General features: G+C 58.1%; 3 protein-coding genes across 12 annotated transcripts in view; 1 reads left to right on the top strand and 2 right to left on the bottom strand.

Moving 5' to 3' along the window:
* Positions 1-2,593, bottom strand: part of ZHX3 (zinc fingers and homeoboxes 3) — a 129,037-nt gene extending 126,444 nt beyond the window's left edge. For 2 of the 3 annotated variants that reach the window (XR_001363080.1, XM_005871262.2), the window contains exon 1: positions 1,889-2,590. The gene's annotated coding sequence lies outside the window, so the exon portion shown is untranslated. Of the gene's footprint in view, positions 1-1,888 lie in introns of all 3 variants that reach the window. The other variant, XM_014543740.1, reaches the window with a different exon arrangement.
* The window catches only part of LPIN3 (lipin 3), a 34,805-nt gene extending 15,497 nt beyond the window's left edge, over positions 1-19,308 (top strand). The window contains exons 1-22 of one of the 8 annotated variants that reach the window (XM_014543746.1): positions 2,869-3,046; positions 5,189-5,300; positions 6,547-6,688; positions 6,795-6,994; positions 8,134-8,229; positions 9,203-9,483; positions 9,670-9,753; positions 10,290-10,410; positions 10,586-10,859; positions 11,641-11,740; positions 11,878-12,038; positions 12,417-12,510; positions 12,603-12,672; positions 14,198-14,290; positions 14,368-14,411; positions 15,161-15,299; positions 16,201-16,349; positions 16,532-16,618; positions 17,085-17,237; positions 17,393-17,507; positions 17,584-17,687; positions 17,867-19,308. In XM_014543746.1, coding sequence (XP_014399232.1) covers positions 6,803-6,994; positions 8,134-8,229; positions 9,203-9,483; positions 9,670-9,753; positions 10,290-10,410; positions 10,586-10,859; positions 11,641-11,740; positions 11,878-12,038; positions 12,417-12,510; positions 12,603-12,672; positions 14,198-14,290; positions 14,368-14,411; positions 15,161-15,299; positions 16,201-16,349; positions 16,532-16,618; positions 17,085-17,237; positions 17,393-17,507; positions 17,584-17,687; positions 17,867-18,011 — 2,502 coding nt within the window. In that variant the 5' untranslated portion in view covers positions 2,869-3,046; positions 5,189-5,300; positions 6,547-6,688; positions 6,795-6,802 and the 3' untranslated portion in view covers positions 18,012-19,308. Of the gene's footprint in view, positions 1-2,868; positions 3,075-3,105; positions 3,337-4,757; positions 4,797-5,188; positions 5,301-6,546; positions 6,689-6,794; positions 6,995-8,133; positions 8,230-9,202; positions 9,484-9,669; positions 9,754-10,289; positions 10,411-10,585; positions 10,860-11,640; positions 11,741-11,877; positions 12,039-12,416; positions 12,511-12,602; positions 12,673-14,197; positions 14,291-14,367; positions 14,412-15,160; positions 15,300-16,200; positions 16,350-16,531; positions 16,619-17,084; positions 17,238-17,392; positions 17,508-17,583; positions 17,688-17,866 lie in introns of those variants that run through there. The other 7 variants (XM_014543743.1, XM_014543744.1, XM_005871263.2 and 4 more) reach the window with 7 other exon arrangements.
* The window catches only part of EMILIN3 (elastin microfibril interfacer 3), a 32,203-nt gene continuing 26,185 nt past the window's right edge, over positions 18,706-24,723 (bottom strand). Inside the window, exons 8-10 of the mRNA XM_014543701.1 lie at positions 23,383-23,505; positions 21,931-22,151; positions 18,706-21,652 (exon numbers count right to left, since the gene is read on the bottom strand). Of these exons, the coding sequence (XP_014399187.1) occupies positions 19,866-21,652; positions 21,931-22,151; positions 23,383-23,505 (2,131 nt within the window). The 3' untranslated portion in view covers positions 18,706-19,865. The remainder of the gene's footprint in view (positions 21,653-21,930; positions 22,152-23,382; positions 23,506-24,723) is intronic.

Genomic DNA, 24,723 nt, shown 5'->3' with positions numbered 1-24,723 from the left:
AGTTTCCCCATGGCTAGAATAGGATCACTGCTGTTCCTCCCTAGGTTTTGTGAGAATCCAATGAGACAATGCAAATGAAGAACTCAGCATTGTGCCTGGACCCAAGAAAGTGTTTGCAATTGCTAATGGGAGAGGGCAGGAGGCATGCCAAGCAGGGAAAACATGAGCAAGAGCAGAGGCAGGAACGGGCCCAAGCAGGGCAGCGGGGCTGACAGAAGGGCCAAGGCCAAGCACAGAGGCCAGAGAGTCCAAGTTGCACGATGGAAGCAGCTGGGAGCAGGTGGAAGCTGAATGTGGCAACACTGGGCAGGAGGCTGTCACTGGCAGCAAATTCCACATGCTGGGTTCTCCTTGGCTATTTGGCCAGGCACTGGGTTGCCAGGTTTAGCAAATAAAAATAAAGTCTGTCTTTAAATTTGAATTTCAGATAAACAACACATAATTTTAGTATAAGTGCACCCCAAATATTGCATGGGACACACACTAAAAATAAAACACCTTATGTTATTTATCAGAAATTCAAACTTAATGAGGCATCCTTTATTTTTATTTGCTAAATCTGACAACACTAGCCAGGTACCAACTGCTTACCACCCAAACCCCGAGCCTGCATGCTGGAGGGAGAAGGTCCCAGATCCCTCTGCCTCCCTTCCCACCTTCACCAAGGCCATCAGGAGTGGTCCGAGCTGCAGGCCTGGGTGAGAGGGTCCTTTCACCTCATGCTAGGCTCACCCAGCAACTAATCCTTGGGCCTGACTTAACGAAGCACAGAAGACCACCTAGTTCCATAGAGAAGGAAGTGCCACCTACAGTTATGAGTTAATTAAGAAACCAACAGTTGCCAGTAGCAGGGGCCCATCTGGTGAGTGTACTCTGAGAGAGGAGAAAATAGCCTCTATCCGTCACCCCAGAAAGGGGCAAACACAAGCACCCATGGCAGAGTGGGCCCGGCCTCATTCAGTTCACGTGGGCATTATTCTCCCAGAGGCCGCCTCTGTCTCCCCTGCCTCATAATCACCAAATTTCTGATTTATAGTTCCAGAAACAAGCCTGTCAGAAATACAATTTCTGCAACAAACTTTATATCAACTCCCTCCACCCAATCTAAGAAACAATGAAGACAATTTGAGTTCCATCTTTTAAAAAAATGCCATAAACATTATTGAATGCTTAGTGTGTGCCCTGTGCTGTGTTTAGCATTTTATTTGGCCCAGTAGTTCTCAGCCTTGGCTACACATTACAATCACCTGGAGAGGTGTTTGTTTGTTTCTTTTTGTTTTGTTATTGTTTTTTTGTTTATTTGTTTTTTAATTCCAGTACCCCAGACATCGGTATTTGCACTGGACACAGTGATTCCAATGGGCAGTCACTGACTTTGTTCGTTCTGTTTAATCCTCACAATACAATCCTGAAAGGGAGGTTTTATCTCCAGTTTGCAGATGAGAAAACTGAGGCTCGAAGAGGAGTAACTACGCATCTGTAGCCACAACCTCTGACCTCTCCTTCCTCCCTCCCTTCCTAGGCTCACTGCAGGGACTGCCGATGTTTCCAGTATTTCACTGTTATATATAATAGTTACAGCTAACGCTTCCACAGAAAGGTTTGTGGCGTGGCACTGCCCTCTGGCCACTTTGAGATAGCTCCGCTCCCAACAAGGCTCTTCTGAAATACCAGCCTGGGTTCAGGACTGACACCAAATGACTTTTTCTAGAGCAAAGACAACGGAGGTTCCAGCCAGGTCCTGTCCTCTTGGGTCACAGAACCACGGTAGCCAGGTCTCACTCCGCACCGCCCAGCACTTCTAAGTCTGGCTCTTTGCCATTGTGCCCCACCCACACTTCCAAGCCTTTCCTCAGTGCCCGACCCCTTAAACACCAAATTCCCTCACCTCCTGAGCCTTCTGAGCGCATCTTCTTTGCAGGGCCCACATCCTGATAGGCTGTCGGAGAGGTCTTTTGATACAGGACAGACCGCGAACCACAGATCCAAAAGGAAAAAAGCGTTCCCGGGTGGCTCGCGGGCCGACGGATCTTTTCAGAAGTGCGCGCACCTGGGCTCACCTGTCCCAGTGGGTGGGGCTTGCCGGCCTAGAGACGATACTTAGCTGGGCGAGAAGGCTGGTCATCGCCTGCCCTCTGCTGGCCAGTAGCGGTATTGAGCCTGCTGCTGCTCCACAGTGCGTCCAGTAGGTGGAATGAAGGGGGGTGGGCATTCATTGAGCTCCTGTTGTATGCCCGGAATTGAACTGGGCGCTGGGGTGTAAGAATAAACGCGGAGTTCCAATTCAAAGGAAGAGGCAGACAATCATCATAGTCATTCGAGCAACTATGAAATTCCAACTGTGGGCTGTGTGAGCATATGACAGATGTGAGGGTCCTGTTCAGTCTGGGCTGGTAGAGGGGTCAGGGGAAACTGCCCCAAGGAGGTGACGTTTGAACACCAGGTACCTCACAGAGCCATTTCATTTAGTGTCGAAAATCCTGCAAGGTGGCTCTCACCTTGGACAAAGCAGAAAAGGGGCTCAGATTGGGGAAAACTTACCCAAAGTCACACAGCGAGCTGGCAGCAAAGCCAGGAGGATGTGAAGGGCCCCGCCTCGCCGGGGTTCCTGGAGGCGAGGCAGGTGGCCAGCCACCCGCACAATGCTTCCCGCAACTCCAGGGCGTGGGGCGGGGCAGGGGTGGAGCCCGAGGTCTGACCCCGCCCACACGCTATAAGTGCAAGGGCGGCCCTGGGCGTGGGGACTGGGCGTGGGGACTGGGCGGAGGTGGGGTCTTTGAGGGGGGGCCACTTGGAGCCCGCCCTGGGCTCGTGGAAGGGGCGGAGCCGGGATCTCTCCCGCTGAGCGGAGGTGGGGTCTTTGGAGGGGGGGCACTTGGAGCCCGCCCTGGGCTCGTGGAAGGGGCGGAGCCGGGATCTCTCCCGGTCCTAGAGGAGGCGGAAGTGCCAAGCGAGTGCGGGGCCAAGGACACTTAGCCGCTGACCCTGTGCACTCAGATAGAGGCGGCGGCTCCGGGTCCCGGAGGTCCAGTGGGCAGCTCCAGAGGTAGGGCCCAACCCGGGCCTGCGAAGAGGTACCCCGCGCCCCGTCCCGCCTTGCCCCGCCCATCCGTCCTGCCATTCGAACCTCATTCCTTCCTGTTCTCGGGCCTGAGTCGGTCTCTAGCCAGAAGGGAACTCTCGAGGGCTGAGGAACTCAACTTCGTCCTTGTTTCCGGCCCAGCGCGGGTGGGGGAGCCCTGGACATCCAGAATTTGGGATCAGGAGATAATGAGATGCAAAAACCTTTCGGGGGAGGCGGACCCAGCGTCATCCCAGGCCGACTGACCTTGGGAGGTAACCCACCCATTCTGGTACTAAGTAGTCTCAGTGGCAAAGCAGGGGTGACCTTGCCCGACCGGCCCTGAGGCTGGCCAGGTGGGGAGGGTAGCTGTGAAGGCGGCTGGGAACCTGGGGTTGGGCTTTTCCCTTTCCCTTATCCTCCTGCTCCCTCTGTTCCTAGATAGAGAACCCTGCCCCTCCCTACCTAGCCCCAAATCTGGGAGCCCCAAAAGCTGAAAGCTCCCACCCAGGGCAGCTTGCTCCGGCTTCCCTGTGGTGGAGTTGTGTAGTGGCTTGGGAGACCTGTGCGTGTTCCCAGAGGGGTCTCAGGCTTGGGCACCCTGTGAGGCCTGCCTGGAGCCCACCTGCTCAGTTTGCAAACAGTGGGGTCACCATATCATGCAGGGCCTTGAATGCTGAGTTAAGAAGTCTAAACTCTCACCTGTGAGCAGGGACAGTGCATTGGAGTCTGACCTGTAGTGTCGTCAGGACCAGCCTGGGTGAATGGGGCTGTCACGACGCCAGGAAAGATGCTGGTGCTGATAGGTGACATGTATGGGCATTTATTGCCTGCTAGTACTTTACTTGAGTTATGTCATTAATTGCTCTTGCATCTCTTATGTTATCCCCATTCCAGAGGCTGAAACAGGCTTGGAGAGGTGAAGAGACTTGCCCAAGGTCACAGCTAGTGTCGGGGAGGGGATTGGAACCCAGACAATTTGGTGCCTTCCCCACAGTGTCCTGTTGCCATCTAGGATCTAGGCATCTGGTGATAAAGCCTTGACCTAGTTCAGCAGGAGGAGAAAGGAGGGACCAGATGAGCAGAAAATTGGGGAATGGGATTCAGAGGTTTTTTGGGGGTACCCATGAGTCCTGAGAGAAATTCAGCTGACCTGGGTTGTGGGGGGGTGAAGTATTTAATTTTAGACTTTAGTTTGGGGTGAAGGGTGACATAGGGGAGCCAAGCAGAGCTTCCCTCCATCTGGGAAAGACTCAAGGCTGGGTCCTGAGGAGAGGGGATGCCTTCAGGGATGGGTGCAGATAGGGGAAGGCAGCCAGAGCCTGGCTCACAGGAATCCCTCCAAATGCTGAGCAGGCAGATGTGGGGGCCTCCACTCGTGGGTGGGAGAACAGACAGGAATGAATTCTAGGCTGAGAAGGGTTTGAGAAATTGAGGCCTTGTTTCATAGAAGGGGAAATTGAGGCCAGCAAAGTTCTTGCCTAAGGACATTGCGTGGGTGGATCACCCAGGACAATCCCCTGAGTGACATCGCTGCTGTTCAGCTCTTTCTACTACCTTCAGTGGCTCTCAACCACGGCCAATTTTGATAATGTTTAGAGACAATTTGATTGTCACGACTGGAGGAGGTGCTACTATTGGTATCTAGTGAGTAGAGACCAGGGATGCTGCTAACCATCCTACAATTCCCCCACAGCAAAGAATTATCCAGCCCCAAATGTCAATGATTCCAAAGGTGAGAAACCCTGTACTTGGTCCAGCTCGAGTTTCACCCCTCCCCGACAGCCTCAAGCTCCTTTGCCCTCAGCAGGGCAGATAGCTCAGGCTTGGGCCTCCAGCTGGGCAGACCTTTGCCCCCAGCCGGGGTCTGCCCCTCCCATGGTTGTTCCTTTATTTCTGGTGGCTTCTAGCGTCCTCTCTGCTTTTCTTGGGCACAGTGGTCTAGAGTCCTGCCCACCACATGTCTGCCTTGTCAGTTTGTCTGTCTCCCCAGGCCTATGTTCACAGAGTTTGGTGTTAGGTGGGGAGACACCAAAGTGGAAATTTTCACATTGTTGCATTGTTGATAAAATATTTATTACACTTGAGTGGCATGCTCAGGGTCCAAAGATCTTCATTTTATCTCAGTTTTCACTTTAGCAATTGAAATTGTACCTTATGTCTGTGAAGCTCCACACTTCTCACAAGCTCCCAGGTGACGCTGGTGCTGCTGGGGATGGAGCACACTTTGAGTGGCAAGGTATTACAGGGCTGCGCAGAAGGGGGCTGTGGGCCGGGCTGCTCTCTCCGCAGACAACTGTGGACTGAGGAGTGGAAGGAACCATGGCATGGAGTCAGGAAACCAGGATATGAGTCATCACTCCTTCGCCCCATCTATGGCCTCTTAGCTTAATAGAGTTTGGATAAATCACTTAACTTCTTTGAGGGCTGGTCTTGCATGGCAGGCGGTCCTCCAGGAATTCTGATTCAGGGTCTGAGAGAGGGAAGTGCCCTGTGGAAGCTGATGGCCTGTGTCCTGGCAGCCAGAGGGCAGTGGGCCACTGGCCCGGCCAGCGGGGAGGGCAATGAGCTGAAGTTGGCAGATGGGCACCATGCCAGCGTGGAGGCGGCTCTCATTGTGGCTCTGGTTTTTCTCTTTGGTGGCCACGACCTCCTGCTTCTAGCTCACCGAGCTGTGCCTGGTGTGGGAAAGCTGGAGGGACAGGTCTGGCCGGGGGAAGGAGGAGAGCTTTGGTGCCACGGGCCAGTCCTGGGCCTGAATAGTGGCCTGAGGACTGGGGGTCGGGCCTGAGAACGATGGCCTAGAGACACCGGAGTCAGCTGTGGGCCGTGGATGGACTTCTCATCCTCCTAAGGAAACTGGGAAGGACTTGCAGTGGGAGCCTTAATCTGGGAGCTCCCTCCACCCACAGCTATAAGGAGATGAACCCAGGAAGAGAGCTGGGCAGAGCCTTAGGCACCTGCGGCGCTCCCACCCCTGGTACCTCACAAATCAGCCACGATGGGCCAGCAAGGCCCCTTTCAATTCCTAGGACCAGGAGGCAGCAAGACAGCCGAACCCATTTCTCAGGTGGAAAAATTGAGACTCCTGTGTCCTTATTTACTGGGAGGATATCAGCCTTTAGGGCTGTTGCCTGTTCCCCACAGGGGTCAGGGCCTGAAATGTCATGAGGCTGCCCCCCATTGACCCCAGGGAGGGGTGCCTGCCTCCTCCTATTCCCACAGTTGGGCCACCTAGGGTTCTGGGGCTCAAATCTCCGCTCCTCTCCTTCCTAGTGTGAGATCCCGGGCAATTCACTCCGCCTCTCTGAGCCTCAGCTGGCTTGTCTGTAAACAGGAATAATGACACCCACTCGGCCAAGCTTGTAGTTGTTGTGAAGAGGAAATGCGCCCTGTCGCTGAGCACTGTGGTCATTATCATTACTCATGGCATTTAGAGGCTCAGAGAACCCCAGGCCGCCTTACCCTGCGCCCTCATTTCACAGATGTGGGCATCGGCACCTGGAGAAGGGAGGCAGCTGTCCAGGAGCCTCATGGCTGCTCAGTAGGTGAGCCAGAACTAGAACCCACGTCTGCTGGCACCCCTCCCAGCCTGTGACTTCGAAGGCGCTCCGAGAGCGACACACTGTAAGCCAGGGCACCCGGAGTCGGGGTGGGGGGGGTCAGGATGCAAAGTCTCCCCACGGAGGGGCCGGGACCAGGCCTTGGTCCCAGCACTGCCTCCCTTTGCCAGCCCCAGCCATGAACTACGTGGGCCAGCTGGCGGGGACCGTGTTTGGGACGGTGAAGGAGCTGTACCAGGGCCTGAACCCGGCCACACTGAGTGGTTGCATCGATGTGCTGGTGGTGGAGCAGGTGGACGGCTCCTTCCAGTGCTCGCCCTTCCATGTGCGCTTCGGCAAGCTGGGCGTCCTGCGGTCCCGGGAGAAGGTGGTGAGTGCTGGCAGCTGCCGAGGGCCACGGCCGGGTGGGCTTTGAGGCCGGGGGCCGCCACCGCAGTCCCAGGAGAGCACCCAGGCCTCCCTGAGGTGGGGAGCTGTCCTCTGAACAGGCTTCCTGCCTTCTGTATTTCCTTTGATGGTTTTAGGTTAGTTTGGGGCTTTGGTCCAAGGGGTTCCTGTTTTCCCCTAAAAGCAGCGTAGTGGAGCCATCAGATCTGAAGCTGAGTAACCCTTCAGCGTACTCAGACCTTACCCGTGTGTTCTCATAAGTGGCTTCCCCTGTGCAAGTGGTGTCTTCTGCCTGGTGATTCGATAGGAGGTGATAACACCGTCCCCGGGCCAGGCCTGGGGGTGACCCTCAGATGTTCCTTCCTCTCCCTTAGGAAACCTGCACTGTTGTCACTGGGCTCTGGTGTGTGAAAGGGGGTGTGGTGGGCCCAGACCCCTTCACACTGGGCTGACTATGAACTGTCCAGTCACAGCGTAACCTTGTGGGAGATAGAATAGTGCCTTGTGGTTAAGAACTAGGCTCTGGGCGCACAGCCTCCTTTGGCTGCTTCCCAGAGAATTACTTAGCCCCTCCCAGCCTCAGTTTCCTCATCTGTAAAGTGGGAATAATGACTGGAGAGGCTGCAAGGGGAGCCTGTGAAGATGAAACAAGATGGTCTAGATAAAACGTGTTGCTAAGTGCCTAGGAAGCGGTCATTCTTACCATTGTTGGTCGAGCACTGCCCTGGGGCTGGGGACTCAGCAGTGACAAGATGAATCATGTCCTTGTTCTCATGGGCTGTGGGAGAGAGAGGAACACAGAAACCAAAGCATAAACAAGGATACGGAGACCATGATACATGCATCAAAGCCTCGAGAAGGGGGAAGTGTGTTGGGGGAGGGGCACAGAGGCTCAGCCAGCCTCTCCGAGGAGGCAGCGACCCTCAGAGAGGGGAGCAGCCCAGGACACTAAGGGCTGGGGAGACAGTTCCAGCAAATGCAGGCCTGGGGCGGGGAGGCAGCAGAGAGCCCATCACCCGGACCCGGACCGCTGGGAGGCCAGTGCCCCAGTGGACTAGAGTGTGGGAGTGAGGGCAGCCGGCGGGGATCATGCGCCCCATGGCCCATCATGCCCTGCTACAGGTGGACATCGAGATCAATGGGGAGCCCGTGGACTTGCACATGAAGCTGGGGGACAGCGGGGAGGCCTTCTTTGTCCAGGAGCTGGAGAGTGATGAGGTAAGTACCTCTGTCTTTGACAGCACCTGCCCCTGCCCTGCACTAGTGCCCCCTCTGGGCGGGGCCTTGGGGTTTGTCACTGTCAGCAGGGGTCCGATGCAGGGGATGGATGGGTTAGTGCTGGCACTCATGATCTGCTACTGGAGCCTGGGTAGGATTTGGGGGTGGGGGAGGGGACGAGGGCTGACTTACTCGCCAGGGAAAGTTGGGGAAGGTTTCTCAGAAGAGGACACTTGAGCTGGTCCCTGAAGGGTGAAAAGGAGGGAGCTGAGGTGTGGCTGGGGCTGAGGAGCATGAGATGGCTTGTTCTGGATCTGGGGCCGGCTCAGTGCAGCTGGAACATGGAAGTGCGAGGGGGGAGGAAGAAGAGAGGGGTGTTTGCAGAGGGAGGCAGGCCCAGCATGAGCCAGCAGAGGTGTTTAAATAGTTTGAGCTTGACAAACTTTAACTGAGCCCTGTGCCAGACACTGCAGCGAATTCAGGTGAGGGGTGACCCCTATTTCAAAGGAGGTTCCCAGACAAGCCTGGGAGACAGACACATAAATAGTGGCTGATGAAACCCTTTAGTCATTACAGTGAAGGGGGTTGGAACCGTGGCTGAGAATAGTCAGGGCAAACTTCCTGGAGGAGGTGACGCCTGGCTAAGTCTTAAAAGGGAAGTAGGTGTTTACTGGGGTAGGTGTGGGCAGAGACGATGAGAGGCTGATGCCCAGGTCTGTCCAGACAGTGTGGTCCACACCCTGGGCTGCCAGGGATGCAGGCGGCCCCTGGGGTTAGGGCTGCTTTACCTCTGAGGGAGCTCCGAGGCCAGCAGCAGTTACAAGGCCAGGCTGCTGCCACCTCTGTCCAGCCTCCATGCCTGTTTTCCTGACCCCAAATGAGCTCACTGCAGGGCCTGAGGCACTGGCAGGGCTCAGGATGCCCGGTGACCAGAGCGGTCCCCCTGAGCTGTAGCCCCTGATCTTCTCCGCAGGAACACGTGCCTCCCCGCCTGTGCACGTCACCCTTACCTTGGGGAGGCCTGTCTGGGTTCCCCTCGGACTCCCAGCTGGGTACAGCCAGCGAATCCGAGCCCATCATCATGGGTGTGGCCTCCACGGGAAGGAAGAAGAGGCTTCGTAGGAGGAAACCCAGGTGGAAGGAGGACACGGTGGCGGACGATTCTAGTTCTGAGGAGCTGGAGGCAGGTGCTGAGAGTGAGCTGTCCCTGCTGGAGAAGCCGAGGCTGGAGACCACAGGATGTGTGGAGACCAGGTGGGGGCCAAGGGTGTGAGGATGCCAACTGGGTTCAAGCACTGTTTCCTCTGCTGGTGCTGTGTGACCCTGGGCGAGGGCCTTGACCTCTCTGGGCTTTAGTTGCTTCACCTCTCCAAGCCCCTGACGTCCAGGCTCCCATGCCCTGTGCTGTCAGTGACCATTTATTTCCCTGTGGCCCCTCAGCAATATCCAGTTGGAAGAGGAGTCCTCGTCACAGCCTACAGACATCTACCCCTACTCCGACGGCGAGTGGCCCTCCCAGACCAGGTGAGAATCCAGGTGGGCCGCAGGGGGGGACTCATCACCAAGGTGGTTTCCATTTACACTTTTCTAATCAATAATGACTTAGAATACATTTAATGTGTTTACCAGCCACTTGTATAGCTCCTTTGTAAAGTGTTTAAGTTGTTTGTCCATTTAAAAAAATTGTGGTAACATGCACATAACATAAAATTTACCATTTTGGTCATAGTAAAGTGCACAATTCAATGGCATCTAATAAATTCGTGATGTTGTGCCACCATCGAAGACAATCCCTATCTAGTTCCAGAATTTTTTCATCACTCCAAATGGGAATCCTATACCCATTAAGCAGTCACAAACTTGCCCCTCTCCCCCCCTTTTTTTTACTGGACTGCCTTCTTATTATTGATTTGTTGGGAGTTCCTTATATATTACTATATCCTTTATATATTCTGGGGATGCAACACAAGCATAAATATGTTTTGCAAATATTTTCCCCAGGCTGGGGGTTGGGGGGTGGCAGGCTGGTTTGGGCGTCTCTGAATTCTTGTTTCCTGCAGCCTTTCATCGGAAGGGCTAACATCCCCTAAGAGTGACTCGGAGCTGGAGGTGAAGACCCCGGAGCCCAGCCCCCTGAGAGCTGAGTCGCACATGCAGTGGGCCTGGGGGAGGCTGCCTAAGGTGAGTTCCTCTGTGCCATCCGCCATCCCCCATCCCTGCCTTTCGGGGCTCCATGGCCCTGCGGATGAGGACTGGAGTGACTGAGACTGGGGCCACCTTCCCAAGGCCTTGTGGGGTGTGGGAGGCAGCCCCTGCATCGGCCCTGCCCACATCCTTCCCATTTGTTTGACTGAAGGTGGCCAAAGCTGAGAGGCCCATGTCCTCGATGGTCCCCGATGGCAGCACTGGGGCAGCCTCAGCTCAGGGAGAGCCCAGCACCCCTGACCTTCGGCCTGACACGGAGGTGCCCGCTCTGATGGGTCCCCCTCTCCCTGCCCCGGAGAGAGAAAAAACCAAGACTCAGAGATCCGGGGATGCGGGTCTCTCTCCTGCCTCAAAATCATGGAGCTGGGCCGCTCTGGAGGGTCCAGCTCCCACCGAGCCGCCAGAGGGGTTCTCCAGGAGGAAAGGTGAGTGATGGCTGGACACCCCCCAGTGCTTCCCTGGTCTCACGTTACCTCTGGGGTGGACTCTGGGACATCAGGCATGTTTTGAGCACCTACTGTGTGCCTGGCATTGTGTTTGACACCAGCCCTCATGGGGGGGCAGACAGATAATGCATACAAAAGCCAGGAAGAATGTTACAGGGATGATGTGGAATGTTACCGTTCACTGGGTGGGACGGGGGCTATCTAGATCATGTGGTCAGGAAGGCCTCTGCAAGTGGGTGATGTTTGAGCTGAGACGTGAACAATGACCTAGGCAAGTGAGGATCAGGGGAAGAGAGTTCTAGGCAGAGGGAATAGCATGTTTCAAGGCCATGAGATAGGAGAGAGGTTTCATGTTTAGGAACGGAGGCAGCTGGTGTGTCTTGAGCGAGGCCGGGGAGAGGGTTGGCAGAGGAGACCGGGAGATGAGCAGGGCTGGACATTCTCGGCTCATCAGCTGGGATTATTCTGAGTGCACGGGAAGGCACTGGGTAGTCACTGGATACACGTGGCTATTCAACGTTACAACTAAGTAACATTTTAAGAATTCCATTTCTCCAGCACACCACATTTTAAGTGTGCTGATGGTCACCTGTGGCTGTTGGCTACTGGACTGGACTTGCTGACATAGGACATTTCTAGCATCGTAGAAAGTCTACCGGACAGTGCTGCTTTAGGTGCTCCAAGACAAGGGGGCCTCATACTGCTCACACGACTGAGTACGTGCTAGGTCTACAGCAAATGTCATCTCCTCCGCCCTCAGGCTCCCTGAAGAGAAGCCAGCACCTGGGCCCCAGCGACATCTACCTGGATGACTTGTCCTCTCTGGACTCTGAGAATGCAGCCCTTTACTTCCCCAAGAGGTGCCTGGGTTCTGGGTGCTAGTGGCTTGGGATCAGGACTGGTGGGGCCAGGGGTTGGCTGTCAGGGGCTTGAGAGGGGTGAGGCCCTCCTCCCAGCCTCCTTGTATTCATGTCACTGCTGACCCCTTTCCCCTCAGTGACTGTGGGCTGGGGCCCAGGAGGTGGAGTGAACCCGGTAGCCAGAAGCCAATGGGGGACCCCAACCCCGAACAGGAACCAGAACCCACTCTGGACACGGTGGACACGATAGTGCTGTCTCTCTGTGGAGGACTGGCTGACAGCCGGGACATTTCCCTGGGTATGTCCAACCACGAGCCCTTCTAAGGATTGGCCCTGAGCCTGGGGGCTGGGGAGAGCAGGGAGGACCCCAGAGGGTGGGGCAGCTGAGGGGTGAGGCTGGGCCAGGCTCCCTGCCCTGTGGAGCCCACATTCAGCCAGCAAGGATGGGGCATTCCCAAGGCCCCCTGAAACCAAGGCTGGATGCTTAGCTGTGGCTTATCCTGTGAGTCCAGGATGGCCGGGGCCTGGGGTGGGAAGAGCAGGTGCAAAACCACAGGAAGGGAGGCGCCCTGTGGGAGGCCTGAGTGGTGGAGTGCGGAGGGACCCGGAGAGACTAGGGCAGTGGGTCATGCGGGATGTATCTGCCTCTCCCCTCACTCTCTGACTCTGTGCCCAGAGAAGTTCAACAAGCACATAGTCTCCTACCAGGACCTCGTCCAAAACCCTGGCCTCTTGGACGACCCAAACCTGGTGGTGAAAATCAATGAGAAGTAAGTACCAGGGCTGGGCTGCTGGCTGCCACAGGAGTCACCCTGCCTCCTTCATGGCCCTGCAGCTCCTACACCCTGTTCTGTCCCTCCAGGCACTATAACTGGGCTGTAGCTGCCCCCATGGTCCTCTCCCTCCAAGCCTTTCAGAAGAACTTGCCCAAGGTAATGGTTAGAGCACCACTGGGCCTCCTGGGGAAAGTGGCCATGGCCTCAGGGCAGGGGGCCTTTAGCCAAGAAGTGGAGGGTGGGCAGAGATGGGCCTGGGGCTGACAGATTGTAAGACCCACTCTGGAAGAGGACACCCCTGAAGCCTCCTCCCTTCTGTGTGGACAGAGCCACCCCCTTCCCTGGTTTCCTGGCGTAGCTGAATCCCACCGGATTGGGACTGTACTTCAAAGGAGCTCAGGACAAACCAGAGGGGGATAAACATTGGGCAGGGACATGCCTTCAGCAGGAAGTTTTCAGATCTGGGAGATGGAGGTCCCACTCCTCACCTGACCCTGAGAACCTCTGAGGCTGGGCTGCAGGTGTTTGCCCGCTCTATCAGCACACATTTGTTATGTACCTACTATGTGCCAGGGACAGTCATGCCCTCAAAGAAAGACAGTTAAAGACTCGGCCAGGTGAACGTAAAATTCAACTGTGAGTATTGGGAAGGAGAGGTCTGGGTTGCTTTGAGAGCCTCAACGGGGAAGTTTGCTGAGCAAGTGCCTGCTGGGCAGAGATGGGAAAGATGAGTAAGCCTTGGCAGGAACAGCATGTACGGATGCTCAGAGGTGGGAAGGAACCCAGCCTCTTTAGTCCCTCCTTGAGCCTCCACCCTGTCCTGCTCTGCACCTGCCCCTTCTGCCCTTCTGGAAGTGGTCCAGGGCCCTGCCCTGGTCTATTGTTCTCCATTTGATTAGAGTTGCCCAAAGAACATCACTAACCAGACGTAGACAGCTGGTGCCTCCCTTTAGTGATGCTGAGCTCCATCCTCTGGCTGGCTCTGGCTCTGAGCTAGTACCACAGCCTGTGAGAAGGAGGAGGGTCACTCTCCTGCTTGACTGTCCTCACCTGGACATACCCACCATTGAGGTCCCTGGGAGACTGCCTCAGCCTGTTCCCAGCTCAAGTGGGCACCCTGGCCGACCCACGCCAAGCCCATGTCCTCCTGGCGTGGGTGCACCATTCTGTGTTTGTAGGAAGCACAGATCTAATCAGTATTTTCCACAAGCTCATGTTACCCCCACCAGACAGGATGGTAACATACAGAGGGCGCATTTATGGGATAGAATCACTGACCTTACGAGTTGCCTGTGTTGGTCTTGGAGGTTGCGGGGAGGACTGGCCCTAGACTGTCCTTCCTGCTGTCACTTGGTGGCTTCATGCAGGGAGTACCAGATCTTGAGAAACTCCCACAGCACTGCCTCAGCTACTCTGGAGAAACTGACCCACAAGCTTTAGAAGCCAGGCCGAGGCTGGGCTAGAGGTAGGGGTCAGGGCTGGGATGGAGTGGCCCTTGGTCTCCCGTGCTTACTTACACGAAACCCAGAATGGTGGTGGGTATGCTTCCTCGGACTCCAATGTTGGCAGCACCTTGCTTGAAGGTCAGCCCCAGGCCCCGGGCTTATGGTGGCCCCAAGGGCAGTCTCAGGTGGATTTGTGTGATGCCGGGGGAAATGCCATGGCCTTTATCTGCCCACAGAGCACCGTGGACAAGCTGGAGAAGGAGAAAATGCCCAGGAAGGGTGGGCGGTGGTGGTTTTCCTGGCGACGCAGGGACTTCCCGGCCGAGGAGGTGGGTGGTCACGGTCCCAGGGTGGGGTCAGCTTAGGCAGGAGCTCACTGTTCACTGGATGGATGTTCTTCCCATAGAGAAATGCCCCGAGGGAGAAGACCACAGCCAGGGAGGCACGGGGGTGAGTTGCTGTCTTGGCTGGGGTTGGGGAGGATTGCTGTTGGAGGGTCCGAGTGGTGCAGGCACCCCTCCCCCAGCCAGGGTTCTCTGTCACTCCCTAATCACTCCTACACCCTTTCTTTCTCCTGAGAAATGCCCCCATTTCCCAGATGGGAAAACTGACACTTCGAGATATACCAAAGGTCCCACAGCCGAGAAATGGCAGAGCTGGAATGGGTGCCTAGACTCCTGGCCCAGACAAGGGGTTACTGTAATAAGGAGGGCAGAGCCTCTCCTCTCCACCAGGGGTCTGCTGATCTTGCTTCCTTTTTTACCTCTGATCTGAGCCAGAATGCCCAAGGTTCGGGGTAGGGGTGGGGGAGGGGGGCAGAGGGTAGCCAAGGTGAAATCAACTGAAGCCAAAGCAGGTAAGGTTGGGCATAAACCCTAAAACACATTTCTGGGTTTTCAGGTAAATATCTCCAGGCAGGTCTGGCCTCCTGGCTGTGGAGAGGCACTGAGGGCTGAGCGCCCGGGCCCTGGCTCCAGCTCTGCCACCACCTTTCTGGGTCTAGCCTGCCGGCCCACATCCTTAGTCTGCTACCACCCCCAAAATGGGTGGCACCTAGAGGGAGGAGTTTCTGGTCCCCTGGGTAGTCTCTGGAGAAGCAGGGACAGGCCCAGGCTCCTTGTGGCCTGGGTGGAGGGGTGTCTATTGGGAGTGCAGTGCCTTCAGCTGGCGGAGGTGCCTGAGAGCTGCACTGCCCACAGGGAGAAGACTGATGTCCTGAGTAGCGAGGATGACGCCCCTGAGAGCCCTGTCATCCTTGAGGCTCCCTCCCTGCCGACTTTGCCTCCAGCCTACTCTCCTGCCTACAAGAAGTCCCTCCGCCTCTCCTCTGATCAGATCGTAAGTGTGTCCATGTGGGATGGTGGGGGTGGTGATAACTCTGTCACAGAGCCCCACAGTCACTAAAGCCCAGAATCCAAGCCCTTGGCAGCTGAACAGCCTCTGCTTGAATACCTCCAGGGGCAGGGGGCTCACTTCTTTACTTGCCAGTCCATTTCTCTGTCAAATGCCCTCACCGGAGAAGCCCTCGCTAGGCCTACAATATCAACCTGCAGTGGGTGGGCTGGCTCCACTCTAGCCCTTGGAAGCAAATGTTGATGACAGCCCTTCAGATTGGCCCTGGATTCGCGTCTTTGAGCTCAGTAACAGGTGGCTCCTGAAATAAGGATGTTTTTCCTCTGAGTATGACTCCATGGCCAGGGAGGTGCCTGGGGGCCTGGCCGGTCTGGTACAGAGCAGCGCCACCTGTGTGGTACCAGGACTCACACCGGCTGTGGCTGAGCTGCCCTGATCCTTCTCTGTGGACCAAGGAAAGGGCTAGGGTCTCTCTCTGGGGATGTCACAGGTATCCTAGCCCCAGGCAGGGGCTGCCTGTGATGATCCCCACAGGGCCTTCCTATACATGAGGCGTCTCCCTGTCAAGGGCAATGCCAGCCTTGGGGCTGACCTGAGAAACTTGAGTGGGAGCCTCGGGCCAGGCTTTGTCCTCGAGCTTCACCCCAAAGGAACACAGGGAGGTTAGGGCTCTTGTGCCCGGCACTGTGCGGGCCCCACCAGCACTCCCTCACTGCCTCCTCGGGGCCACCCTCTGCCCACGTGGCTCTCTCTGATGGATTCAGACAGGTTCTCTGAGCTGGGAAGGAGAGGCCTGGGGATTGAAGGCCACAGTTTGGGGTGGCAAGGGGTGGACAGTGCCTGGCTGTGGCTGATCACAGCTCCCCCCACCTTTGCCCGGCCCCAGCGGCAGTTGAACCTGCAAGAAGGTGCCAATGATGTGGTCTTCAGCGTGACAACCCAGTACCAGGGTACCTGCCGCTGCAGGGCCACCATCTACCTGTGGAAGTGGGACGACAAGGTGGTCATCTCGGACATCGATGGTACCATCACCAAGTGAGGCCTGGTTGGTGGGGGAGAGGGAGGGCCTGGAAATGTGCCTCCCTCTGTGCTGGGGGGCAGGGGCCAGGGAGAGAGGCCCCCCAGTGCACCATCTTGGGGCTGGGAGCTGGGCCCCATGCATGGAACATGAGGGCCACATGAGGCTGCCTTGGAGTGACCCCTCCTCTGGGATCTAGGTCGGACGCTCTGGGCCACATTCTGCCCCAGCTGGGGAAAGACTGGACGCACCAGGGCATCACGAGTCTCTACCACAAAATCCACCTGTGAGTGCTGGGGCTGGGGCAGGGCCCCAGGGAGGGAGGGACAGGACAGTTTAGGCCACCATAGTTTCGGCCCTGGGGAGCCAGGCTTGGGGACCGGCAGGGCCCAGAGAGAAAGAAGCTGGGCCATGTCACTGGAGTGCTGAGACCCGCCCACCAGTCCTCCTGAGGAAGACTCCTCCCCTGGGGCCTGGGGTCTGGGTCTAACTGCTGGACTTCATGCTCCAGAGGAAGTCTGCGGACTTGCTCACACCCTTGTCCATCTCGGTCCGCCTGGGCCTTGGGACTCTGTCCATGCTCCCTCTCCCGAGGCCGCCTCTCAGCCTGCCCAGCTGTTCTCCTGGACCGCTCCCTGCAAAGGCCTCTGGGCTTAGAGGCTTCAGCTGAGCTGGCTGAAGCCAAGAGGGCAGGATGGGTGGTGCCATCTCCTGGTCTCTGATGGCTCTGTGCCACCTGTCTCCACCCCCAGCAACGGGTACAAGTTCCTGTACTGCTCAGCGCGGGCCATTGGCATGGCTGACCTCACCAAGGGCTACCTACAGTGGGTGAGCGAGCGGGGCTGCGGCCTCCCTAAGGGCCCCATCCTGCTGTCTCCCAGCAGCCTCTTCTCCGCCCTGCACAGGTAATCCCCTACACGATACGAGCCCACAGCCCTGGAGGGGGGTGCGGGCCCACTGCCAGCCCAGGCCGGCACTGGGCCTGTGTCACCTGACCCTGCCGTCCTCCGATTGCTACCCCTCCCCGGCTGCCTTCCCTGCCCTGGCCCTGGCTCCCCAGGGAGGTGATTGAGAAGAAGCCAGAGGTGTTCAAGATCGCCTGCCTGAGCGACATCCAGCAGTTGTTTCTGCCCCATGGACAACCCTTCTATGCCGCCTTTGGGAACAGACCCAATGTGAGTGTCTCCTCCCCGAGGGCTGAGGCACCTCTCCCCACCCCGCAGCCCACCAGCCCCTCCTTGTCTCCCACAGGATGTCACTGCCTACCGGCAGGTGGGCCTACCTGAATCTCGGATCTTCACGGTCAACCCCCGGGGAGAGCTCATCCAGGAGCCCATGAAGAACCACAAATCCACGTGAGGCCAAACCCTGCCCTGTGTCCCCAGGCCCTGCCATGTCCCCACACCCCAGCCTCTGCCTGGGCCCCAATTCCAGCTCTGCAGAGGGGCCTCTGGGGTGCAGTCGGCCTGACGTGACGGGGGCCGTGGTCTGGCGGCGGCTCAGGCCCTCAGTGCTGGCCCTGTTTTGCTCACAGGTACAAGCGGCTCAGCGAGGTGGTTGAGCTCCTCTTCCCGCCCTTGGACCGTGGCCCCAGCACAGACCTGGCCAACCCTGAATACAGCAGCTTCTGCTACTGGCGGGAGCCACTGACCACTGTGGACCTTGATACCCTGGCCTGACACCCCTTCCTCCCTGGCCTGGCCCAGAACTGACTGGGAATCCCAGGACATCGGGCGTTGGAAGCTGGGTGCCACAGGACCAACCGGACGCGGAGGAGGGGAGATGAGGGCTGGTTGGCAACCTCTCTCCTCCCTATCCTGTCTCTTGCCTCTGCCAGCGGAGCTGCAGGGGATGGGGCAGCTGTTCCCGGCCTCAGCTGGCCTGTGGCAATTAAATGACTGTCACCCGGGCCCTTGCCGTGTTCTCTGAGCCCTTGATGTCTCTGTCCCCATCACTCTGAGACTTTGCCTCAACTCCTGATGGGACAGAGAGAAGAGGGAGGCCCCACTGAGGCTTGAGAGCTGTAGGCACAGGGAAGGTTGGCAGCAGCAGTGGGGCATAGATTAGCATCTGGGAGGAACACAATGTCCCCCCACCCCTTCAGGGAGCCTCTGAGGCCAGACCCTTACATAGCCCTGGCCCGTTCCCACAGCTCTGGGGCCAGACACCTCAGCATGTCCCCTGAGGATGCAGCCCCAAATCCTGCCAAGCAGGTGGGGTTGGCCTGCCGCCCTCCCCAAGTTCAGTGCCCACACAGCTGCAGAGCAAGCTCTTGCCCAAGGAGCTGTGGGAAGCAGGACTGACACCCACTGCAGTCATCCCTCCCACTGTCTTTGGGGAAGAAAGTACCTTTAGAAACTAAAGTACCTTTAGTTTAGAAAGGCTAAAAGCTTTAATCCAGGCCCACCCTCCCCCAACAGCACCAAGTAGAGGGCAGAATTCCAAATGTCGAGAAGCCGGAAGGCAGGGCTACTGGAACCTGCAAAACAGCACAGGAGGGCCCCTGATGCCGTGGGGAAACTGAGGCCAGGCGCCTCAGCAGACAGGCATCAGGGTCTCTGGGAATTGTGCAGGCCAGATGAACGCTTGTATTTTCAGATTGTTCCTCGGTCATGTTCTACCTGAATTCCTCATGACTTCATGAACATCCAGGCGGGGCTGGGTTTGCAAGGATTCTGGAAACTAGGGCTGGAGCCCTCTCCCTCCAGCCATGGCCTTCTGCCCAGGGCTTGGCCTCATTCAGGCCATGACATACATGAGAGTGGCCCTAAAGATTTCCCCCCACACACGAAAAGGAGGGGACTATGTGGGGCCCAGAGTGCCTGAAAACATCTTTGGGGAAGAGAAGGAAGCGCATAAATTGCACGGGATCTCCAAACAGACCACCTGGGCCCAATCCTGTCCTCTGGGAAGCGACAGCTCCCTAAGCCCTCACCTGTGGGAGGGTCAAAAGGAATAAAGAGAACTCGTGCCTGAGTCTGTGCTTCTGTTCTGCCCGGAAGGACCTGTGGTGGTGGAAGCCTCTGGTCCTTGGTTCAGAAATAGCATCTGTGAAGCTGCCAGGTGTGAGGACAGTGCCAATGGGCAGCACCTTCCTGCAGATGACAGAGGAGAGAAGCTAAGGGGACAAAGGAACCAGGAGCCTCCATGGGCTCGGGCCTACTGCCCGTGGGCAAAGGGAGATGTGGACAGGCCACTGTCTGAGGATGGACCTGCAGTCTTTGCCCAGATGCCAACTCATGTCTGCAGAAGGGCAAGTGGCAAACTGGATTGTGAGGTCTCCTAGGTGCACCCTTGCCTGCAGGCATGTTGTACTCGCCTTGACCACTATCCTGAACTGTCCAGTTGGTGCGGCAGTGAGCATGGGTGTTGATGTCTGAGACAGTCACGTGGAGCTGGACCAAGACTGTTCCTTCAGTAGCCTCTAAAATGGCCTCTGCAATGGCCAAGGGAGGCTGGGAAGCATGGTCTGGGCTCTGGGGTGATGGCCCCAGGGTTGGTAGGATCTGGGTGTTGGGTCCTGTCCAGCCTGCCTAGTTGGCCCGCCCTGGCCGCCCCTGCTCAGCCAGCTGGGCTTGGCAATCTAGCAGGTCATCCCGGAGGCGGGCGATGTCCTGCGCGTGCTGGGCCAGCGTGCGATTCAGTTGATCCACATGGCCCCAGAGGCCCTCCCTGGGCCTGAGTGAATCAGTGGGCAAGCTGTTCAGGTCTGCAGCCATCGGGCCCAGCTTCCCACACACACCCTCCACTTGGGCCACCCTCTGATCGAAATGGCCCACTGCCAGCTGGAGTTCCTGGGCTGTGTCCTGGCAGCGGCTCAGCCCGCCAGCCACATCGGCCACACCGGCCTTGAGTTGCTCCAGCTCCCCCCGCAGGCTCAGGACCTGCCTGTGGCCAGCTCGAAGCCGTGAGCCTTGGCTGCTGACCTGCTCCTGGATGGCGTGGACCTCGGCCTCCACCTTGCGTTCCCGCTCATCCAGGGAGGTGTTGGTGGCTAAGAAGGCATCGGAGTACTGGCTGACGGAGTCGCTGAGGCCTGTGAGTGACTTGCTCACGGAGTTCAGATTGACCTTGAGCAGGGTGATCTCGCCCTGGAGTGAGCTGCCCGTGGCTTCTGCCAGCTGCCCCTGGACCTCGGCCACAGTGCCATTGAGCTGCTGGAGTAAGGCTGTGTGGCTGGCCACCTGGCGGAGGAGGACCTCAATCTGGCTCTGCCAGGCCTTCACCTCTGCCACGAGGTTGTTCAGAACAGCTGAGGTGGTGCTGGGGGTACATGAGGTCTCCAGCGAAACCAGCCGTTGTTCCAGCACAGCGAGTTCTGTCTGCACCAGGGGCCCTGCCGGCCTGCCTGGCGGGGTACTGTCACGGCTTAGCTCCCCAGCCAGTGTCAGCAGGCGCTCCTCCAGGCTGTGCACACGCTCTTCCAGCAGGGTCCTGAAACCGCCCCCGCGGCCTCCCCCCTCCTTTACCCCCTGACAGCAGCCCCTCCCTCCACTCTCTGTCCCGTTGAGGGTCTCCAGGCCCTCAAGAAATCCATCCACACCCCCCTCGAGCATGGCAGCAGAGAGCCGGGTGAGCTCATCCCTGGTGCTGGGGCCATGGCCCCTTTGGACCTCGGTGACGGCCTGCAGGTTGCTCTCGAGGCTGTCCATGCGGGCGCTGACCAAGGCCAGCTGGCTGCAGCAGCTGCCCCTACCGGCCACGCTCAGGCCCTGCAGCCGGGTGCCCAGCTGTGAGAGCTCTCGGCGCAGGGCCAGCTCCCGGCCATCCAGGCTCTGGTGCAGCCGCAGGCTGGCCGCCTGACCTTCCTCGCACTGCTGCCGCACCTCCTGCACCCGCAGGTCGCATGTGCTCTGGACGCCTTGCAGCTTCTGCTCGAAGCCATCCAGCAGGCTCCCCCAGAGTTGATGCAGCCGTCGGTCCACATATTCGTCCAACAGGGCCAGGGAGGTGAGCGGAGATGGGGGCGCCTCCCGAAGCTGCTGCAGGCGGGCCTCGTGGCCGAGGGCCAGCCCATGCACCTCATCCAGCAGCTGCACCTTGGTCCGCAGTGTGTTGCTCACCTCTGTCACCTTGCTCAAGATCTCATCCAGAGGAGGTGTGAGTGGCCTCCCAGCTCTGTCTCCAGGGTTCACAAACCCCTCGGGGAGGCCTCCAAAGCCCACCTGGGGATCGGGAGCTCTGGGGCCACCAGTCATCCTGTTGGGGTCCTCGTGGCTGGCCACCAGGCCGCTGAGGGTACCATATGCTTGTGCCAGGCGCTGGACATCACCCTCCAGGCGTTCCAGCCGCTCACCAAACAACCCCAGGCCTTTTCTTCCTGGGAAAGAGAAGGAGAGAACCCCGGGGTGGGATCACTGGCCTGGCTCCCTCAGCTTGTCCTGGTACCAAGCCACCTGAGAGATTTTCTGTTCTAAGCCAACCTTGCTGGGCATAGCTCTGTCACTTTGGGGAGGGGGCCTGGGGGCTCACCCTTTTGCCCAGCACAAGATGCACCCTCCCTAGCCCTGCCCAAGCTCAGCTAGCTTGGGTCAGTCCCCTTCCCACCTCCCCCAAGAAACCCAACCACCTTGGTAGGGTCTCCATGGGCAGACTCACCGTAAGGGCTGGGGGTGGCTCTGCTAGGAGGGGGCCTGGGGCCTGGGCTCAGCTGCCCGGAGGGAATCTGGGGCTCAGGCTCCGACTGGGGTGGGGCGGCCCCGTGGTCTGTGAGGTGCTCAGGGCAGCCTTCTCCAGTGAGCCCAGGGCAGCAACGCCAGGAGAGTTCTGTCACCTTCTTGTAGCCGACCTTGTATTTGGGTCTGAGCACTGTGCGGTACCTGGGCCAGGGATGGGGAGAGGGCAGGGCTCTGTGTCTGTGGGCTGAGGCGCCTGCCTCCTGGCAGGTGACCTTGCCCCTGGCTGGTATTCAGGGCCACTCTCAGACACTTGGATACAGTCTAGGTGTCTCCCTGCCTCCACCACACCCCCAGGGGTTTCCTTTCCTGTGCTGAAGGTGACAGGGCCAAGGGATGGAAGCAGGCCTTGCCAAGGCTCAGAGATGGGTTAGGGGAGCGCAGGAAAAGGGGAACAAGAATTTAGCCCCAAGGCTCCCAAGGTCACCTGCACACCCTTGAGCTCATACTACCATCAGAAATTTCACTGTGGCTTTGGTGGGACCTTGAGGAATTCTGACAAAGGTGTACTGCCCTGGAGCTGGGCAAGCAGCTCCTCTCACTGCCCGGGGGCCACTCTGGGCTCCCATCAGCTCCCCTGTTCTCTCCACTCCTTCCTACCCTACTCTGGAAACTCAGCTCTGGTCATGGAGGCTGGTGACAAGGTACCTCTGATTTTGAGCACAGCGGTGAAGGGCCCAGGTGGAAGGCAGAGCAGGGGCCACTCCCTCACCTGTTCACCCACTGAAGGGTGCCTGGGGCATGTGCCCAAGGATCCCGAGTACACAGACTTGTATTCAGACCTGCATTTGAACCTCTCCAAGTACAGACCTGAGCACCCCACCTATGTGGGATACACCACACATCCTCACTTGGCCCCATCTGGCCAGTCTGAGGCCCCTGGCTGGTATTCAGGGCCACTCTCAGACACTGGATACAGTCTAGATGTCTTCCTGCCTCCACAACACCCTGTCACCTTCCTTTCCTGTGCCGAAGGTGACAGGGCCGAGTGATGAAAGCATGCCCTTCCCATACCCTCACCCTGGCCTGCCTTCTCCACATCACCACAGCCCTCCTTGAGTCTGCCCGGGGCCCCTTTGGCATCAACCACTGCCAGTGTGACCCTCTGCTCTCCCCTGTGCCCCCCACCCCCAACCCTTGCCCCTGCTTCTTCCTTGCCTGGGTGCTGCCTCTCCCCTAGAAACCCTCCCCTGGTGCCCCTGTGGGTTCTGACCAGACCAGCCTGCCCCTGATTCCTCCCTGGCCCCCTCCACCCGGCTGGTGTGGGCTCTAAGAGAGTTGCAGCCCTTGTAGAGCTGGCTGCTGCTCTCAGCTTAAGGCAGGCCTGGGGCATGGGCCCAGGGATCCTGAGTGGGTGGGATGGGGGTGCACTCACGTGACTGTCCCGGGGCACTTGGGCCCCCATCCACACTGCCGGTACTCAGCCTTTATGTAGCTCTCTGCTCCCTCCTGTAGGACACAGGTCACATTCCTGTGCACCACGTAGGCGCAGAGGGCCCTGCAGGGGAGAATGGCATCCTTGGAATATCTGGCCTGGGCCGGGCCCACTGAAGCTCCTACACCCCCTCCTCCATCTGTGGCCTCAGCAGGAGATGTGACCCCCATCTTTTCTCCTTATTGCTGGGAGCCAGGGCCCTGGGCCTGGGGTCCCGCCCACTGCTGGTCTCGCTGGTTCCAGCCTCCCCATTGGGTTGGACACTGGGTTCAGCTCTGTACTGAACCAAGAGACTGGTGCAGCTGCCCTTCCCTGGTCTGACCTCTGCCCTCCCTGCCTGGAGAAGAGGCCCACCCTGGATTCCCCACTGAGGGCTTTGCCACATTCCAACTCCTTCACTGGCTCTCACCTCCTCATCTTAGCATTGGAGGTTTCTGAGGTCTCAATATAGTTCATGAGGCCTTTGAAATCACCCTTCTCTCTTCCTCCCCTGACCGACTCCTGGGGCAATGCACCCACCTTGTACCTTTCTGCCCCCTGCCTCTGTTCTGGTTCCTCGTCCTCAGATCACTTCTTCTACCACCTCCTCCAGGAAGCCTGCTCTGATGTGACCAGGCCCACTAAGTGTCTGCTACTGGCCGACACTCCAATACCTCTGAAATGCAGCTAGAGTTCAAATGCAGCTAGCGCCCCAGGCAGAGCCCCTAACTCACCTGGACACCAGTTGGCATGCCACTGCCTACGAAAGACCAGAGGCTGAGACGGGAGGGGCAACAACCCCACTTACCGGCCACAAGGGCTGGGGTGGCGGCTGCCTGGCATAAACCAGCCACCTGTGGACTGCTGTGGAGCTCTGGAGCCACAACATGAACCCAGGACCCAGGAGTCCCAACTAGCTCTGTGGCCCACCCACGTTGGGGCTGCCAAGGGGCTGCTGGGGCCCGGCGGACCGAGGGACAGGGTGGGCCGCTGGGCGCAGGGCTCCATCTCCGACCTGGTGGGGCAGGGGAGTGGTCGAGCCCGCGCTCCCGAGTGTGTGTGTGTGTGTGTGTGTGTGTGTGTGTGTGTGTGATAGAGAGAGAGAGAGAGAGAGAGAGAGAGAGAGCCCCGCGTGCGGACCGCCCTCCCTCCCTTCCCTCCACCTGGTCCGCTGCGTCCGGGTTGCACACAGCGCAGCTGGAAAATGTTACTTCGCTGGAAAGGTTTCCGCGGGCACTGCCAGGATCCCCGCCGCCGCGCCAGGCCCCCTCGGCTTCCTTCTCTTTGCCAGTCCCGCAGCCT

Source organism: Myotis brandtii, unplaced genomic scaffold, assembly GCF_000412655.1.
Source record: "Myotis brandtii unplaced genomic scaffold, ASM41265v1 scaffold333, whole genome shotgun sequence".
NCBI classification, from domain to species: Eukaryota; Metazoa; Chordata; class Mammalia; order Chiroptera; family Vespertilionidae; genus Myotis; species Myotis brandtii.
Note: the sequence above shows the minus strand (reverse complement) of the source record. Positions and strands in the feature narration are given on the sequence as shown.